Source organism: Phalacrocorax carbo, chromosome 4 (genome assembly GCF_963921805.1).
Source record: "Phalacrocorax carbo chromosome 4, bPhaCar2.1, whole genome shotgun sequence".
Taxonomy (NCBI): Eukaryota; Metazoa; Chordata; class Aves; order Suliformes; family Phalacrocoracidae; genus Phalacrocorax; species Phalacrocorax carbo.
In genome coordinates, this window is record NC_087516.1 from 70,808,135 (window position 1) to 70,827,213 (window position 19,079).

The 19,079-nt window shown below is 39.1% G+C and overlaps 1 protein-coding gene across 1 annotated transcript in view; it reads left to right on the plus strand.

Annotated features, from left to right (window-relative positions):
- SLC7A11 (solute carrier family 7 member 11) overlaps positions 1-19,079 on the plus strand; it is a 325,501-nt gene that overhangs the window by 234,003 nt on the left and 72,419 nt on the right. Inside the window, exon 3 of the mRNA XM_064450446.1 lies at positions 12,096-12,238. Coding sequence (XP_064306516.1) covers positions 12,096-12,238 — 143 coding nt within the window. The remainder of the gene's footprint in view (positions 1-12,095; positions 12,239-19,079) is intronic.

Consider the following 19,079-nt stretch of genomic DNA (forward strand, 5'->3'; position numbering starts at 1 on the left):
CTTAAGGGTTCAAGGTTAAAGACAAGCATACGATTGTGTAACTGTGGTCAACCCCAGCTTCTCTGTGAGAGCAGAAGCAGCTCAGCAAAATTAATAGAATCATAGAATAGAATTGTAGAATCATTAAGGTTGGAAAAGACCTCTAGGATCATCAAGTCAACCAGCCCTCCTTGAGCATGTAGGAAGTTTAATGTTTTTTCTTGTGCTCCATGTCATCCCATTATTCTCAGTCTTGTTCCTCACTACTTTTTGGAACTTAATCCTTACACATATAGGTAGTTAATCCTACTAGACATCTGAAGGGTGAAGCATTATATGCCAACGTGAAGTGTCAGATCTTGAGGGTATAAAATGGGAGTATGGTTCTGTCCTTCCTCAGGAGCCAACAGGCACACCCAACCCTTTGTTTGTATTGCGCTGGGAACAAAATACATGACTTTTATGTTTGAGTTATAATGCCCAAGGCTGAATTTATAGGACTGACCGTTCCTATAGACGTAGTGTTGTTTGTGGAGTGATCAAACTTGTTCTGGAAACTGCTGACATGGATCTCTAGCTCAACAATTTCTAGAATTAATTTTCCTAGTAAAGTCTCAACATAACTGCTAGAGCCATTAAGTAATTTCCAACGAGATTTTAACTTGTAATGAATTCCTTAGTTTGGAATTGTTACTAAAGTAGGTGCTTTCTAGATTTTTTCATTATGTCACATCCAAAACATATTCCCTGAAAATGGACATACTCTAACTAGAGGAAACAAATACAAAGAATGGGCTTTTTGTTCACCAGTTATTAATAACCTTCATTTCAAAATTCAAGTACTTTTTAAAAAGAAAACCACATACTGCTCCAATAAATATCCTCAAGTAAGCCCTTCTTAATAACTATTGTTCCTACCCCCATTAGCACCTAAAGCAGATGGAAATGAAGCTCATAAGTGCCGGAGAGAGAAGATCAGCAAAACCTTTCCTGTTGAAGTCACCAGTTACAAAATGTTTCCCTTTTAAAGCACATCCAAGCATAACAGCAGCTTCTTTCTCAATAGGTTAAGTAATCTTTTTTTCATTTGAAAGGCTTTATTTAATTGTGTGCTGTTAGAGGGTGATTTGCTGTTTCCCAATATTTGTTTATTGGGGCTTTTGTTGCAGGAACATTTTTAGTTGTTAGGTTTTTTTGTAGGATTTTTAAAAATTATTTTTTTATTCACTTCCAGAAAACTTTTAAATGTGAGGCCTTGTAAACTAACCTGTGTTTTCATAAAGTGATATGTAGGACTGCAGACCTCTGTTTTAGAAGTGAGGTATAATGATCTACAGCTGTGAAGTTAACAAGCAGTCAACCGTCAGGCATTTAAAAAAATGAAACTGTTGTTTACCCTTAACTATTCAGAGATTCTGAAATACAGGCTTTGCACCAGTTTTTAAAAAGTCCATTTCTGCGTACAAGGGGTATTTATTTACATTTTCTTGTCACATATTTTTTAGTATGATAATATCTTATTTCTAGACATGTAAACTATAACCGAACCTCGAATATATGCCCTGAAAGCATTCTGACAGCAAGTAGTCATTATAAATAGTGCATTAGTGGGCCCCACTTGAAGCTGAATATTATCGAACTGTTTACATTCAACAAACAACAATAAGGTACTATTTCCTGATATAGAGGAGCATTCCTTGTGAAGGTGGCTTTGCAAGTAGAGCTGTCTGGAAAGCAGGACTTACTGTCCCGTGTGCAGCACTCTGCTGCTCCTGGGTCCCAGACTAATTCTGCTGTGTGGCACTCTGCTTCAGTTAGTCCGTATACCAGCTCAGTCACCACTGACTACACCCAACCCTCCATTGGACAGTGGGAATTTGCCTTTTGCCTCTTTGGCTGGATTGATTTGTTCTAATGTAGGCCTCGATGGTGTGTCTCCATCTCAGGAAACTGCTAGACTCCATTTGCAGTCACTGGGAAAAAGGGCGAATGTCTGGGGTATGCCTGATCTCATTCTGAAGGCAGATATATAAAACAGGTCAGATGACCCTTGCCCTAAAAATGCCTTTTTCTCTGCTGTTTATTAGCAGAGCCTGTGGTGCAATCTACAGTTGAATGTTCCAAAGCCTTACATGACCTGTTAAGGCTTAGTCATCTAAACCTAAATGTTGGCAGTTAAATGTATGTTTTGGGGAAATTCAGAATGGTCATAAACCCAGGAGAAGTAGTAGCCTGAGGACCAGAAAGCTATGAATATGAATATTCACCTACTTGAGGTCAAGTCTTGCTTGAAAGCATTGGCCTTCCTCAGTTTGCCATCTTGTGAAGTATAATAATACTGCTTTTTAATGGCAAATGATTTTGTGCTCTCCATGAGGTAAACTAGGCCTACGGCTGCAGTCGTATAAGAAAAAGACCATCAAGGTATGGCAGTCTTACTGTCTTTGCACTGGCCATTAAAGATAACTTGATACAAAACCTGACATATTAATCCTGATTTTCATGTGTGTTACCATCTATACCTGCAGGACAATAGGATGTTAATTACTGCCCTAGCTATTTCTCAATGTACCCTTTTTCTGTAAAAAGTATATTTGGTACCTTTTCCCCTTTGCTTTCTTTTGAAAGTGACTGTATGGAATTGGTCATAAATAGCTCTACCTAAAGAAAAAGGCTGAGGGGTACTCTGCTTCAGGATGTGTCTGTGGAGTAAGATTTGCACTGTGTGATATTTATGTTATAATGCAGCTCTTATGTATTGACCTTTTGGCTCTGAGCAGTGTTAAAAATGCTGAATTGCCTCTTAGGTGCAAAACAGCAGGAATGTCTCAAATACAAGCTAAAAGCATATCACTAATAAATGATCTCTGCTAACCGAAGCAGTCTGAAGCCCTTAATCCCTTAATCCAATTTAAGTGATACCTGTAATAGAAGTTCTCAGTTTGGCCATTGGAATCTAAGTCACGCAAGATGAAAGCACGTTAAAATGGTGAACTAATATAGCTGCTTGGGACTGTGAGAAGGAAAAAATTAACAAGAGACCATGGGATCAAGGTTGACTAGCTGTGATTGAAAATTAGAGGTGTTGAGCACTGTGTGATTTCTTTGGTGTAAATAGAATGAAAGCAATTTTGAAAGCTTAACAAGTCTGTCTCCCTGTTGCTCTTTGTAATTCAAAGCAAATGTCTTTTCTGGTAATTTCTGCCAGAGTCTCCTGAAACCCCCAAAGTTAGGGAGGATGGTTCTGTTTGTTTTCTAAATTCTAATCTTTTTCTTCTTATTCCTTCTGAATATGGGAGTAGGGGTTAACTTTAGAGAGGAAATGCAGTTTGAATGTTATAAGCAGTGGCATCTAAGTAACTTGCAGAGGAACTCTGCAGTGTGCCCTGGAGTCACAGACCCCCATTTGAGATGCCTGAGGGAATGTGCCACAGCTTGTGGCTAGTCCAGGTGCCTGGATTTCCTTTTGGTAGAGGTTGGATGCAGTTGGACTGTGGGCATGGAAGCTGCCATTTGATTCTTTAAATTATACTTTGTTTTGAAGCATCTTGCAATGGGATCTGTCCCATTATACAAGTGCAAGAAGAGGAAATCTCACCTTTTTCTAAGTGTCCCAGTGCCAGTGGACTGTGATGGACAGTGCAGTATTGGGAACAGTACTGCTATGAGGAATGGTTTTACAAGCTTACAGTTTGCAGGCAGCGGAAGATAAAAGAGAAGTGATTGAGGTGCTTAACTGTAGTAGACACCTGTACCTGCTCATATAACCTCTGTATGGTTGGCAGATGTGATACAGGATCTGTGGGGTAGCTGTGCCCAAGCTGGAACATCAGCTGAGGCAGGAAGATACCTGAAAGCACTGTAAATGGACTAGGCATCAGTGTCTAGGCATGTGAATTCCTAAGTTGGTGAGAACTTAACAGTGACCTCCTGGCCCTTATTCTGTATTATTAAGCTCCTTAGTATAACAGGTTCTGATCTCCTCTTCCCTTACTGGCAGAGTACTACTTTGTCTACTAGCACTTGTTTTAAAAAGTCAGCAAGGCCAAATTTGGGGATAACATTTTGGCTATCGCCATTATAAGGGAAGGATAGCTGGGTTGACACATTTAACTGTAGTGTAATTCATACCCAGAACTCATAATTTCTGTAATAAATAGAAGATTTTTGTGTGGTATTGGTTTTCAGTTCACAAAGAGGCTCTGTATGCTCTTTAAATTGTTCTGTGGCTTTTCTTAATATAAGTAAATAAATAGAAAAACATCATAGCAAGGTTCCCAGAAGTTGTTTAAACAAGTGCCTCTCTGGTTCCATGGTATATCAAATCTGTCTTATAAAATGACAGCTGCTACAGGTGATAAAAATGTAAAAGCTATGGTACAGAAAAAAGGTCGTAAATTACCTTCATACCTGTACAATAGTTAACTATTGACCAAGAACTACTGTCTGCCACAGAAGGATAGTAGTTTAAGTGCATGGCCAACATAATCTTTTACACCTTTATGTAGTCAAAGCAAATAATTCCATTTTATTTTTAGAGAAAATATGTCAATTTATGACTATTTTCAAATTAATTATTTTGTATTGAAATAAAAGCAGCAAACATTGCTTCCCTAGATACAACATCATTTTCCCCCTTAGGACAAGAGGAATGTATGGAATTGAATGGGAGACGTAAGCTGCTAATGCATCACGTAATTTCCAGCCATGCCTTAAACGGTAAGGATTTAGTCTTGCAAGAGTCTGTAAAGCTGGGTGAAATTTTTCAGTTAAAATGGGGGGAAGAGAGGAATCTGTCCTGGTTTTGGATGAACTCTTACCATGGGGACTTCTGCAAGGCACAATATGGCATGAATAAGCATGAATTGGCAGTGATAGGTTAGCGGTTGGACTCAATGATCTTAAGGGTCTTTTCCAACCTTAACGATTCTATGATTCTATGAAGTTATCACACAGGAAATTTAGATGTGTGAGGGCCTTATGAAAATACAGTTAGAAATGCATTTCCAGACCTAGTAAGGAAAGGCAGAACTACTCAGGTAAGAGAATACTACTTGGAATAATGCCTCAATAATTCTGCCTCCTGATTAGGTGTGCATTTGTTGTTGTTGTGCTGCTTCCCTGCCCACCCCCTCTGCCCCTCCCTACTGAACCTTCTTTGTACTTCTCAGTTTTTCTTTTTAATTAGCTCCCTTCTTTGGTCCTAACATGTAGGAGAATTAAACAAGGCTCTCCAGGCTGTTAGTAAGATCAAAATCTGTAAAATGAAATGGAAGATGGAAACAAAACTTTGTTTGAACATTAAACAAAGAAAAATAATTATGATGAAGATCATAATAATGAGATGAGTCCTCAATTACTGCAGCAGTCTGGTCATGAAACTAGGAAAAAAAAAGAAAAAAAATCTACCCTGGCATCTCTCATTTTAATTAAACTGTGTCATTTTTAAGTGCTGCCATAAACTTTACCACCAGGTTTATAAATCCTGACTTTGGGCCTAAGTCTGATTTCAGATCAGGAGGTGCTATGTCCACACAGGTTTCCATGGATTTACTTCAGAATAACTTTGGTGTAGGAAAGGACTTTTCTCCTTTGTAGACCAAAACAAATGTAATACAAAAAAATCAGCAGTTGAAAGAAAGCAGCTGCAGAATGCAGAGTATCAGCAAGGCTGGATTTTAGGTGCTACAATTAAAATTTTTCACTTTGTGTACCTTTCTTTAGTGTGACTATGGTAATATTTAGTTGCTAGGTAGGAGGGCCTATGTAGACATGAATATTCTGTGATGCCCACTGGAACTGGGTTGTGCTAGGAGCTCATAAGCTCTTCTGCCTGGAGCCCAAGAAAGGTTATTTGTAAAATCAGATAGTTATGAAAAACATATAGTAAAATTTCATGCAAGTAATCGTATTGGGATTTTTTTCTTCTTTTATTGAAAAGTTTTGAATTTAGAAAGAGAAAAGTTGTCCCCAGGACAGTCTAAAGATAATAGAGTCATTCCTTCAAGTGTTTACAGTGTCTTCTGAGACAAAAAAACTCTCATTTGTGTGATTTTTAACTTACTGAGTCTCCACAGCATATGGAAAGACTGAGTTATACAAAGTTAACTTTGACCATCCCTGAAATACAGTTGCCTCTGAAGAGTGTGTGACTGCATTGGCAAGTTTCACAGATGAGATGGAGAGGAGAGGAAGGGAAGGGAGCAGGGGGTCTGCAGGAGCTGCTGGTTGTTGAACTGCAATTACCTGAGTGGTAATTTAATTAGGGTGCTGTCACTGATGCAGCTGATTTTATAAAGTTGCTACCTGATCTTTATTGCTCCTAACTGGACTTTGACTTTATTGTTCCTTTGAAAGACCAGCTATTTTATGTAATGCCTGTGATATGCTTTTTGGAATAATGCTAGGTGGTGGCTTTGGGATGGGAAAATGCTCCTAAAGCTTATGATGATCTTGGATCATTCATATAGACAATAGATAGCTTCAGTTTTCTCTCTTAATAAGACATCATCCTCTCTCTTATTTTCCTGGTAGAAATCTGCCTCTGTGATAGTGAAGAGATGTCGTTGGTAACTCTACAACAGGTTGGTGGAACACGGGAAGGTTATCTCCTGGCTCATCACATCCCTCTGGTATGCAGGCGGTAGTATTTTTTCAAAAATTGCTCCTGTGCTGCAATCAGCATGTTTGCAACCTTGCAAAATGAACGAAGGCATACATACTTGTTCACTTTCAACAGGCTTTCATTTTTGCAGTAAGAACAGCAGTCTTGATTGGGTCCAAATTACTGTCTCTGGGAGCCATGAAAACTCAAGGGTATTCACTTGTTAAATCAACAGTTCAATGAGTATGCATGGAGGTTGCTTTTTTCCTGCAGGTATGAGACTATTACATCCATTTAGACCCATGAGAGACCTTTGTTTTAGGAAAATTCTTATTCTCCATAGGGATTTTGTTATATCTATGCGGTAATTTTTACGCACATAAAGCTATGTTTAGTTTTATGTTCGGGTTTTTTGTTGTGGGTTTTTTTTTTTTAATTTTTGTCTTCTATTGTAAGCCTGCTAAATAGAAACTTCAGACCTGTACAGCCTTCTCTATTTTTGTGCATTTGGGAATAATTGGAAAAATTCCACTCAGTTGGATTATAAAAGTGATACCATCTTTCCCTTGCATCAGTGCTGAAAGAGCATGTTAAAACTGAGGTGTAACTGCAGACTCGAGTAATGACTTAATACCCACACTCGTCTCCTGTTATATTACCAGAAGAATAATGTAATTGAACTATAACATCATTTTGAAAACTTATCGGTGGGATTAAAAGGGCGATCAGACATACTCTGGCTAGCGTGTGACTTTCAGAGATACTTCACACATTGCAGAAAGTTATTAACAGGTTATAGCAGCTATGAAATGTATTTTAAAGGAAAGCTAAGTGTATAATTATTTGGCTTTGCTAAAGCTGCTGCTGGTGTCAAGTGTCTAGCACTAATCCCAACACCACATTGAAGCAGACTGTAGATAGCTTTACAGTCTTCTGTTGTCCTGCAGCTAGAAGTACCGGAGCCTGTGTTGCCTGATACCACTGTTAACACAAAAAATCACTGCCTGCCGTAGTAAAAATAATAATAATTAACAAACAAACAAAAAAAGTGCAGCTAAGCATATTAGAGACTTCATTGTCAAAAGCTATCCACAGGACACAGGATTAGAAGTACTTACTCTCACATCCTCATCGCAAAGGTTGTGCTTTAGCAATTTCCTATTCAGCAAAAAATCTAACATTGGCGTCCCCTGCCATAGCAGCAAGGTGGCTGCACAGCTTAGTCTTTTGCTCTGGTCATTCATATGTGGCTAAAGATTCCCTTGCACGATGGATTTTTCCATATCTTTTCTTACTGTAGTTATTGCAATTTTAGAGTTGCCGAATATTTTTACCTCTGTTGCAGCCTAAGCTGATCCTCTTTCTTTGCATTTTATTCTGATATTATTTTCCTATACTTCTGGCATACTACTGGGTTTGAGGAGTCAGTTTTAAGTACCAAAAGATCAAAAGATGGGAATGTGACTGTGACAGTTAAATGTTCTTAAGATTTCCTCCTGCTATGCTATAAATTAGTGAAGACATTTCTATGAAAAAAAAATATTAATCTTAACATGAAGCAGAGGTAAATAAAAAAAATCCACATACAGTATTGTTTAATTACCTATAACAATGATGAATAATTCCTTAACATCTTCATTTTCATTTTGAGTATGCTTGAGTGTGTAATGGACAAAGAAGTGCTAACAGCAAAGATGGAACAGGTAGAAATGCTTCCTCATGGACCTCAGATCTTTTTGACCTGACATTCATGACATGCAGTGATATGCAATTTCCAGAAAGAAGACTTAGGTATGAGGCAGCTGTCAGGGGAGAATGAAGAATGCAGTCATGTATTGTGTTATGTTCCAACCTTATAAAATGCCTGTCTTCCACACTTATTCATATAGAGAGTGTTCAGCAGAGGAGAAGTACAGAAGCTATGTTTGAACTGTAGCCTTTAAATGGAAAATGTTGACTGCTGACCTGTTTTGTGTGGTGTTATTAAAGTAGATACAGGAAGAACCAAGCTGTAAGCAGAAGATCTAGTCTGTAAAGTAATTCTGTAAAAACCTGAAGAATAAGGTGCTAGAGTTTTCTCAGTTTCTGTTAGGTATTCAGAGTCATACATGCGGTCCTTAGGGGAAAATGAAATAGAAGTCCATTTTTTAACATAAAATCCTGCTGGCCCTGCACGAGTGACATGACTCAGGAGGATGCGCAGTGTTGTATGGTCAAAAAGGTCAACAGGTTTGTTTAACTGTTACTTGCTGCCCACGTACCACTATTGTCTTAGATCTTATGTATACTGGTGTAACTCCTCCGAAGTCTGTGATGTTTGCATTGACTTCTGATGTAACTGGTGGCACATTCTGAGAGCAGCGGGCTGGTGAGCAGAACTGTTGAAAGAACTGGAATCAAGGACTCTCTGCGAAGCTGGGAGAAGGGCAGTGAGTGATTGCATATACAAGATCAAAGCATTAGATGTGGAGCAGAAATGAAGCTCCAGGTCTTCATAAAGCTGCAAATGGTAATAAAAAGTATATTTTTGGAGGTATTCAGGAAGGATATTCTAAAGCGCATCATTGAATATTCTTCCTCTGACCTCTTTTATGGATTGAGTAGAAGTCCCTACTATGGCTTTTCCTCAGTGACTGCATAATTTTCTCATTTATTTTGTCCTGAGATGCCGCAACTGTGGTAATTCATAAAACAACCCTGTTTATAGATGGCCTTTGCTTAGACTCAGTTTCATCTGGCACCATATTGCCCCATACTTCAGTATTACTATGACTTCAGATTTTTTTTTCTTATAGTTCTTACTACTTCTGTACCATCAGCATTTTTTCCCGTTTTACTCCTTTTCCCACTTCACCGATCAACACAGCAAAGAGCATTAGTGTTATTACACTAATTGAGTATATTGTAACTTGATGATCTCCTGCCTTCAAAAGCACCCTTTTTCAGTTTTTAATCCATAACAGAACTTTTTCTTAATTACTGAACTTAATTTATTGCATTAAATGTGAAAAACCTGTAAAAATCTTTTTGAAACTCTGAATCTGAATCTACCTTCCAGCTTCTGCTTCTGTTTTAGGACTTTCTTGCAGTTGTATAGAGGAGGAGGACAAATCTCATGCTCAGAAATTTCTAGTGAAAATTCTCACGTAGGCATTTTCATTCTTTCTGCAGCTCAAAAGATTGTCATCCTACTAATCTTAAGTAGTGTAGAGCTGTGTGTTTATGTTTACATGTATATCCTTGTTAAAGTACCAAGAATTTAATATTTTGGTAGAATTTTGTGTGCATGTTGGGTTCATATTCTAAAAACAAAACTAACTGCAAAGGAGACTTAACTGCAACAAATTTGTTATCTCAGCATCTACCCACGGGGTAAAAAGCTTGCAGTTTTCTGATACACTACAATGTTTCTCTACTGTCATCTCCTGTTTTTCTGAATACGTCTATACACTATTGAGAAACTCATTAGAAAGCTGGGCTGTTTTTCAAAGCTAGCTGCTCCCTTGCTTGACTGGGATGGACACAGGAAGCAATAAGTTTTCTTCTGTTCTGTTCTTTTATGTTCCCAGGGTCTGCTCCTCCCAAGTATGAGTAAATTGTGCCTAGCCATGCTTATATGGGTAATGATACATTTTTTTGCCATCCAAGGGGAGCTTCTTGCATTTTTCTGCCTTAAACAAGATTTTCTGCCAAATTTTGTCCAACGCTATGTCATAATAATACGTAGCGTTACTTTTGTGTAACTAGAGAGAAGCTTGCTGTAGATTGGGTCTAGTATAATAATGTCTTGACATACACTAGAGTACACATGATTATTTCAACTGATAGTTAACATCCATGGGAAAAGCTTTTTCTAGAGAGATGGAGCTTCAAAATAACCAGTGACCTCTGGCCCTCCATCTGGCTGTACTGGTTTAAAGCTGGGCTGTGTAATGCTAGATAAACAGAGAAGCTACACTACCTTTTGTTGTGAGAGCCTTCTATGGCCCAGAAGGATTATATGGATGTGTCTGAAAAGCAGAGGAGCTCAGGGACAGGTCAGAAAGACAAGCACAGGAAGGGGAAATGATGCAAATTTTTCAGGTTCCTCTTTTCCCTGTAATAGGTGTGCCCTCCAAACCCTCTATTTCCACTTTTCCCAGTGTTGCTTCCTCATTTATCAACATTTTCTCTGCCCAAAGGTACATCCATGGCAGTATATTTGGCAGACTGCTGGCTTTACTTTAACACTAGGTGTTGTTATGCAGATGGATGGTCCTGTTTCTTGTTTTTGTTACACTGCCATTATCTGACCCTGGAGCGTAGTAAAGGGGCCTTGTAGCAGATATGCTCTGCTGTAACTTTACCTCACCTAGATGACTCCTTTTATCCTCTTTGAGTATTATGGGGTAGTTCATCTGGTAAAAACCTCGTTCTGCTGATTCCCCTTCTGAAGGAGCTTGCAATTTATCCCTCTTGTTGATGCACATACACATACACCTTAAATGGGTTGGTAGATAATCATTATCTTGAAGTGGCAGGTGGTAATTGCTGTATTAAAATTCTATGTAGCTTATTTGCTGTGCAGTACTGCAGCAGAATTGTATGTACCTTGCCAGCAAGTTGATTAGAGATGCCTTATGCATCATCTTTTCCAATTTTTAAAAAATTAATCATGCATAGTTTTCATATTAACTTAGAACAGGGTAAGGGGTGAAAACGAGACAGTTCTTGCAGCACGCTCTGCATGTTCTGTGTCTTTTTATGAGCCCAGTCTAACCTCTGTCTGCCTCTGATGACCTGTACCTGAAAGGAGAAAAGTATTGTAATGAATCCTCCTTCTCCAGGCAGGGTTTCTATTCCTAGCAGAAAAGATGCAAATGAAAAAATGCTTCGGAGTTGGTGAGCATTCATGCTGACCTTGCCAGCACTGGAATGGCTATGGTAACATATGTTAGCATATGTCACGATGTTAACACGGTGAAGGTGGAGATGCTGTCTAGCAGAGGTGCAGAGTATTTGCATAGTACAAAAAAAGACAAATGATATAACATAAGCCTGCAAAAGTACTCAGCTGCTAGTGAATCTGTTCCTACACCAGGGATTTTGCTGTTTTTATATGGGTTGACAAAGTGATTTATTCTCCTCTCCACTGCCAGTGGGTGTAGTTGTAATGGCAAACCTTGTTGTATAGACAGTGTCTTCTCAAAAGAATAGGAATTCCTCTCAAAAGTACAGGAATTACGGCAGTCTAAAGAGCCACTATTGCACATCTAACAACATTTGGGGGAAGAGACAGAAGCTAACACAGGCTTTAATAGTCATCTGCCTTTATGTAGCTGATTGCAAGAATCTTAGTGAATCAGTGATGATCGTGCTCAGCTTCCCATGTTATGAGGAAGTCTTTGGTTCTGGTCCATCAGTAGAACTGAATAAGGAAGCATGTTGTACCATGTGGCTTTATTTTGCATAGCGTTGGTTCCAGCTGGATTTTGAGAACTGACCAAGTCTTGTTGATGTGTTTATACTACAGATGGGAGAAATCCCTGCCATGTCAAAGAACCAGAGTGGACGGACAGTGGCACCAGAGCAGCCACGGCAGCATGAATGCCTGGTGTGAGAAGAAGCCTGTGTGCGCCCATGTAGAGAGTGGTCTGAGGAATCTCTGTTGTGCAGGTTGGTTTACATTTGTAAATTGAAGACTCAATCCCTGCCTTCAATGATTTGCAGCCTAAATCCTACTGAAATACAGGGGACTACTTAGCAGATTAAAGTTAAGCATAGGAGTCACTGGGTAAGCAGTGGGACTTGTGATGTTAGCTGTGAATACAAGAAAGGGGAAGTGGCAGGTGGTAAAAACAGAAGTCCCAGGATCCTCCCATGGTCCAAAGTAATTTGGAGGCTATAAATTTTTTCCTCATTTTAAAAGCAAGGTGAAAAATTCCCTTGTGTTTGTTACTCACATGGGGGAAGTTTTTGAGAAAACTGCCAAAATTTTACATTAGAAAACCTGACATGGACTGTAAAATAAGCCCATTTTGCTGTTTATAATTCACTAATCCATAATGATTTTCACAGTAGTGATACCCCAAGCACCAGATTATGATGAAAGTTATGAAAAAAGCAATAGAAGCAAATTACATATTAATAATGGGTATACTGAACCCAACAGATAAAGGAGAATGGACTGCTTTCTATTTAAAACAAAACAAATAAAATTATCAGTATCATCAGCATGTCTGCAGTTACATGCTGAGACTAGTCAGTGATTATTTCATTGGATGAGATTCTAGAACAAGCGTAGTTAAATCACATAGACTTGGCCATGCATTCCTTTCTGCATTGCTGTGCAGAAAGTAAATGTAACGGTCGCTTCCCTTTTTCTTTCATGCAGCTTGTGTAGTATGATAAATAAATTTACTGTGTTCCTGATTACTGCTGCCAGCTGGTAGAGTTACTTTCACAGTGAAGAAGGTTTATATTAAAACGTTCAGCATTTTCTTGATGGTTCGTGACAGGTGGTTATGCAGCCAACGCACATTTTTTTGAACAACTGGATGCAAGAAACTGCTTATGGACCTTCATCTCTGTCTCCTCTGAAGAGAACAGGAAGCTGAATTTTTCTTCCTTTTAATTTTGCTCCTCTGTTTTTCACGTGTAACCCACATACTGGGAGTAACAGTTTAGTTACCAATTTCAGTATACAAGCGTTATTTGCCTCAAAATGAGGATCTGCCAAACTTATTTTGATCCATGAAATCTGTCTGCATGCTTTTTTTTTCTAATTTGCTGCTGGATATATATTGAAAAAGTTCATGGCTGACAATCTGCTGAAGTGGTGCTTTTTATGTGTAGAAAACTACCTGAATAAAGAGGAGTTTAAGATCTCTGCGAGAACTGAGTAGCATTCAAATAGTGCCTTAAACACAGCAAACGGCTATCTCTTGAAGGATATTATGTGCTCATTAAGGTCTGAAACATAGATGGACTCTCTGGTGTAAGGTAACTGAACAAAGAATATATGAATTATAAGAAATGAAACAACTGCGGTGGAAAAATCATGCTTGTTTTATACTGACATCCAAATTACCCTGTTTTTGGAGCCATACCTGAGAGCAGAGTTGGCCCAAATCAAGTTCACTCACAAAAGAGAATGACAGGAAGATACTGCAGCAAAGCATTAGTCTGTTAGTTCATAAGTATAGTGAGATCAGTCTCTCACTGTACTAATGTACCTCTTCTTCCTATCCACAGCTCAGATTGACTCAGCCAACTTTGTAGAGTTCTACTTAAAGTTACATACTACCTGTTTGAGGATTTTTGGGGGGGAATTAGTTTGAAATATTTAAGCACTACAAAGGTTTCTGACCTAAATGAACAGTGTAAGAGACTCAAGGGTCTCCTTTACCTTTTGGCTCTTTTTCCACCTGGAGAAAACTTAATGTAGTAGTTACAATGTGCTATAATCTGTCTCTTAGAAGTCCCATTCAGAAATTCATCTTCCTCAGTTTTGGCATTTAAATCTGACCACTGCTTCCTGAGGAATTAAAAAGGGAAATGTTGAGACGTTCATAGTTTGAGTGCATACAGATGTCAGATTGCTTTGTGAATGTTAATGGAAAAAAAATTCCTATAATAGAAATTAGTGAAGATCAAGATTTATTGTTTCTTCTTTTTTTTTTATGTTTCTTTAAAATCGTTGAAAAATACATCTTAGAAAACTTCCCTCTGAAAGCAAGGAATTTAAAGAGTGCAGTGTAGGGTTCTTCTTAATATGAGTGGATGGTCTAAAACAAAAGAAAAAATTTCAAGGAAAAATAAAGAAAACATCTTTTTTCCCTCCACAGTTGAAGTATATCTCAGTAGGGCTTATGCAAATTCATGGTGGAGATGTGTTCTGGCAATTAAAATACTGGGAATTCAGTTGCAACTTTTGTGTCAAGAAATCTTGGAACTGCAGCTGTAGTCAACTCTTCATGACCTGCAGGTGGATGGCAGTTTTTGGGGAAACAAATTTGCCAGGCCTGGAAGAACTGCTGTAGTGGTGGCATTGAGCAGTTAATGAGGTAACCAGAAATTACTTTTGTTGTGAAAAGAAATCTTCCTAGAAGAGAAAAGTGAATAATACTGGCTCAGTATTAACCACAGATCTCTGTTCTCACTTTTTTTCCCACTAGAAAAAACCCTTTGTACTTTTTCTTTCCCTTAACTTTTAGTTGAGAGTGCCCCAAGAGAATACATCAGATTATCGTGGAAAGGCTTCAACATGAAGTAGTATACAACTAATTGATTAAGCTATTCAAAACTGGAAAAACGGTGAGATCTGTTAGTTACAATGTTTGTTTCTCCAATTTTCTTACCATATCAGCTAACCTACTGTGTGTGAATAGTAATTATAGAACTGGGCCAAACTGTGATGTCATTAATGTTTTGGAGCTGTAGGTGAAAGCTAGCCAGCTGGTGGGACGAGGCTGCACAATGGCCAAAAGCAGCCGTGCTGTGTTCTGCCTTGGTGGAGGTGTTGCTCTGAAGGCTGCCTTTTAGTGTGATTCACCCAAAGCGTTTCTATTTTACTTCTGCCTGCAATGGCTTTGGATGCTAACCCAAAGGTGTTTTTCTGACTGAATGGGTTTTGTTGATATACACACTGGGGACAGGAGAGAATGCAGAGATAAGCGTGCAACAACTGAATTGTGTAAACGAACAGTTGTGACCCTGAGTTGTTCCAGTGGTTCTGTCATTTCATACTCTCTGCTTCGAGTGAGATTTACGATGCGGTCTGCATCGTCAGTGTCTGTAGCACAGAATTTTGCTGTGCTAGATGCACTTGTTAAATGACTTCCACCTTCCTTTATGCGTTATTCCAAAAGGGGGGAAATATATATAGAATAAGAGGCAACAACAACAAAAATAAAGTCTTTATTACAGGATAGAAAGAAAGGAGGATTAAAAAAATAGAAAGAAAGAAACTGGCATTTGCTAGTTGGCTGTTCATGTTAATCCTCTTTAACACACACAACTTCAGCTGGAAAACCGCTCTCATTTTTCAATCTGTTGGGCAGCAGCAAGCTTAGTGACAGTCATAAGAAACCTTAAAAATCTCTAAGCAGCTTCTAGTCCCACTCAGTGCCACACCCTGGCTCTGTAGGCTGGCAGACTGGCACTGCTCAGAGACCTAGGACCAAATGATAAATGATAACCCCACTTCTATATATTTCAAATAGTCTGTTGTACCATGGCTAGTGGTTCAAAATGACATGTCAGAAATCGATGTGTGAATTTTAATGCCATTTTTGAAAAGAGACTGTATTGGGTTTGTGTGGTAAGGTTTTGGTATTAGAGGGGCTACAGGGGCAGCTTCTGTGAGAAGAAAATGTCCAATATGGACATTCTGTCTATCTCTATGGCCAATACAGCCAGTGCCAGCCAGCTCCAAGATGGACCCACTGCTGGCCTAGGTGGAGGCCATCAGTGACAGTGGTAGTGCCTCTGGGATAATATATTTAAGAAGGGGGGTAACCCCCCTCCCACCCCCAAACCCATGCAACTGCAGCTGGAGAGAGGAGTGACAATATGTGAGAGGAACAACCCTGCAGACACCAAGGTCAGTGAAGAAGGAGGGGGAGGAGGTGCTCCAGGTGCCAGGAAGGAGATTTCCCTGGTGCCTGTGGTGAAGACCACGGTGAGGCAGGCTCTCCCCCTGCAGCCGGTGGAGGGTAACGGTGGAGCAGAGCCTGCGGAGGACCCCACACTGGAGCAGGGGATGCCTGAAGGAGGCTGTGACCCTGCAGGAAGCTCCTGGCAGGACCTGTGGACCCATGGAGGGAGGGCCCCACGCTGGAGCAGGTTTGCTGGCAGGACTTGTGACCCCGTGGGGGACCCATGCTGGAGCAGTCTATTGCTGAAGGGCTGCATCCCACAGAAGGGACCCACGCTGGAGCAGTTTGTGAAGAACTGCAGCCCATGGGAAGGACCCACAGTGAAGTTCGTGGAGGACTATCTCCATGGGAGGGACCCCACACTGGAGCAGGGGACAAGTGTGAGGAGTCCTCCCCCTGAGGAGGAAGGAGTGGCAGAGACAGCGTGTGATAAACCATAACCCCCAGTGCCCATCCCCCTGCGCAGCTTGGCAGGAGGAGGTAGAGAAATCATGAGTGAAGTTGAGTCAGGCAAGAAGGGAGGGGTGGGGGGGGAGGGTGTTTTTAGGGTTTGGTATTATTTCACATTGACTTACTTTGATTTGATTGGTAATAAATTAAGCTAATTTACCCAGCTTGAATCTCTTTTGCCCATGACAGTAACTGGTGAGTGATCTCTCCCTGTCCTTATCTCAACCCATGAGCTTTTCGTTATATTTTCTCTCTCCTGTCCAGCTGAGGAAGGGGAGTGATAGACTGGCTTGGTGGGCAGCTGGCATCCAGCCAAGGTCAACCCACCACAGAGACTTAAACAGAATCTTTAGTTTCAAAGTGGTATTTAATAATTTGTAGCATGTGCAATAAAAAAAACGTATCCTGGAATTGCCTGATTTCAGTTGTTGAGATATTTCAGAGAAGGTATTACAAGTCCTGAAAGGACAAGGCAGAGCGTAATTATGAAGGCTTTCCCTCCTGAATGACCATAGAGGTAATAAATTAAAAAACTAAAAATAAAAATATACTACAATAAATCATTTTGTCTCTTGTGTTGTCAAAGTTGTAGGTTCATACATTGTCATTTGCAGTACTTATCCAGATTTCATTTTAGATGTCTCAAGGAGCTGGATTGAGCTACAGACACGGGGTTATTTCAGTTGTTTTTTCTTTACTGGGAGGTATCTTAATGGTTTATCAGGAAATATGGGCTGACTGAGAACACTTTCACAAATAATCATGGCTCATATGACCTAACAGTATGGAGAAAATGTATGACAATGGTTTTAGACCTTAAAATAAAACTTTTAGCTTTGACAATTCAGAAGAAAGACCAAAAAGCTAGAAAAGAAAGAAAATGGTCAGGCTTGGATATTTTTTTTCCCCCACTATTAATTTTTCTGTATTATCTAAGCATAAGAACTGGAAAGAGCAGCTGACTGTCTGAAATGCTACTGTATGTTGAGCTTGAGTGGAGTTTATTTTTATCTCTTTGGCATCATGCTGTCTTTATTTTGCCTAAATTTTTAACACAATGATACTGATGAACTTTACTGATGATTCCTTTCATATTGTAAGAAATGAGATATGTAACTGTGTGGAAACACCAAACAAGTCATTTAGCTCTTCACAGTTCTTGTCAATTATGAGTGCTTGGATTTTGCTGTGTATAAATGCTTCAGTTAGGTTGATTGCCAATAAACATTGTAAATATACAGAAACTGAATGAAGGGTGAAACATGGAGACTATAGCTGAAAAGATCTATTTTTATTTATGATTGTGAAATGAGATGTCATGAATACATATGAGGATATATTTTGTCATACCAAGGTATTATCCTTAAATCAAACTTCGATTAATTGATGCTGACAGACACTTCTTCCTACTTGATTTCCAGGTCTTAGCTAGTATTAACGAGTGCAATGGCAATTTTAACTGTGTTTTATAAATATAAGTGTGTTAGTTATGATTTCATGCACAGCTGCATTGTTAATTCGAGAAGTCATCTGTAAAATTCAATATATGCATGTCAATTTTCAAAGAATTCTGTTTTCTCCTTACAAAGTGATGCAGTGAGAGTGATTAAAAAGCATCCTGGAAAGTGAGACATGAACAGAGGGAAAGCCCTTTGGGAATGTGACCCTGAGAAGTCTGGGAACCTGGTCCACAAATCCTACTGCCACTAAAATTCTGATGGCAGGTAGTAAAATACAGTGCAAATGTTGAATTGTATTTGAAATTATTTTTTGTAAAGTGATGTAACTGTAAAGCAGTGTATGACTGCACTTAGATAAGCCTTCTGCCAGGAAATCTTTGAAAGATAAAGCTGATAAAGGGACAATATATGGATGGAAGCAGCCATGCAGACTGGGGGAGTGGCTATCAATTTATGCACACAACTGCATTTTCAACACAATTAGCTCTCTAATTGGGCATTATAATTTAACTGACACATTTAAACATGTAATTTATTTGAATGCACACTGCTTGTAATCTGTTTATAATGTTTTGCTCTTCAGAATGGTGTCAGACTCTAGAAGATAAAAATATACTTCTGATGAACAGAAAAAGAACAAAAAAATATATTGAGCTCTGAATGCAAATAAACTTCTGTAATTTTAACTCAGAAGAGGAGTATGGAAGCAGAATAACCATGCAGATAAAGTTAAGTACTGATCATAACTGTAAGCATCATCTTAATTTTAAATACCAGAGATGATATACTGTACTTCATGGAATCATAGAATCATTAAGTTTGGAAAAGACCTTTAAGATAATCAAGTCCACTTTATCAGGTTATCGTGCAAAGCTGCCTGGTTTAGCTGGCAGCTAGGTAGGAAGGAGATTTTGGTAACTGAGAGGTTTAAACTGCACATCTTTCTCA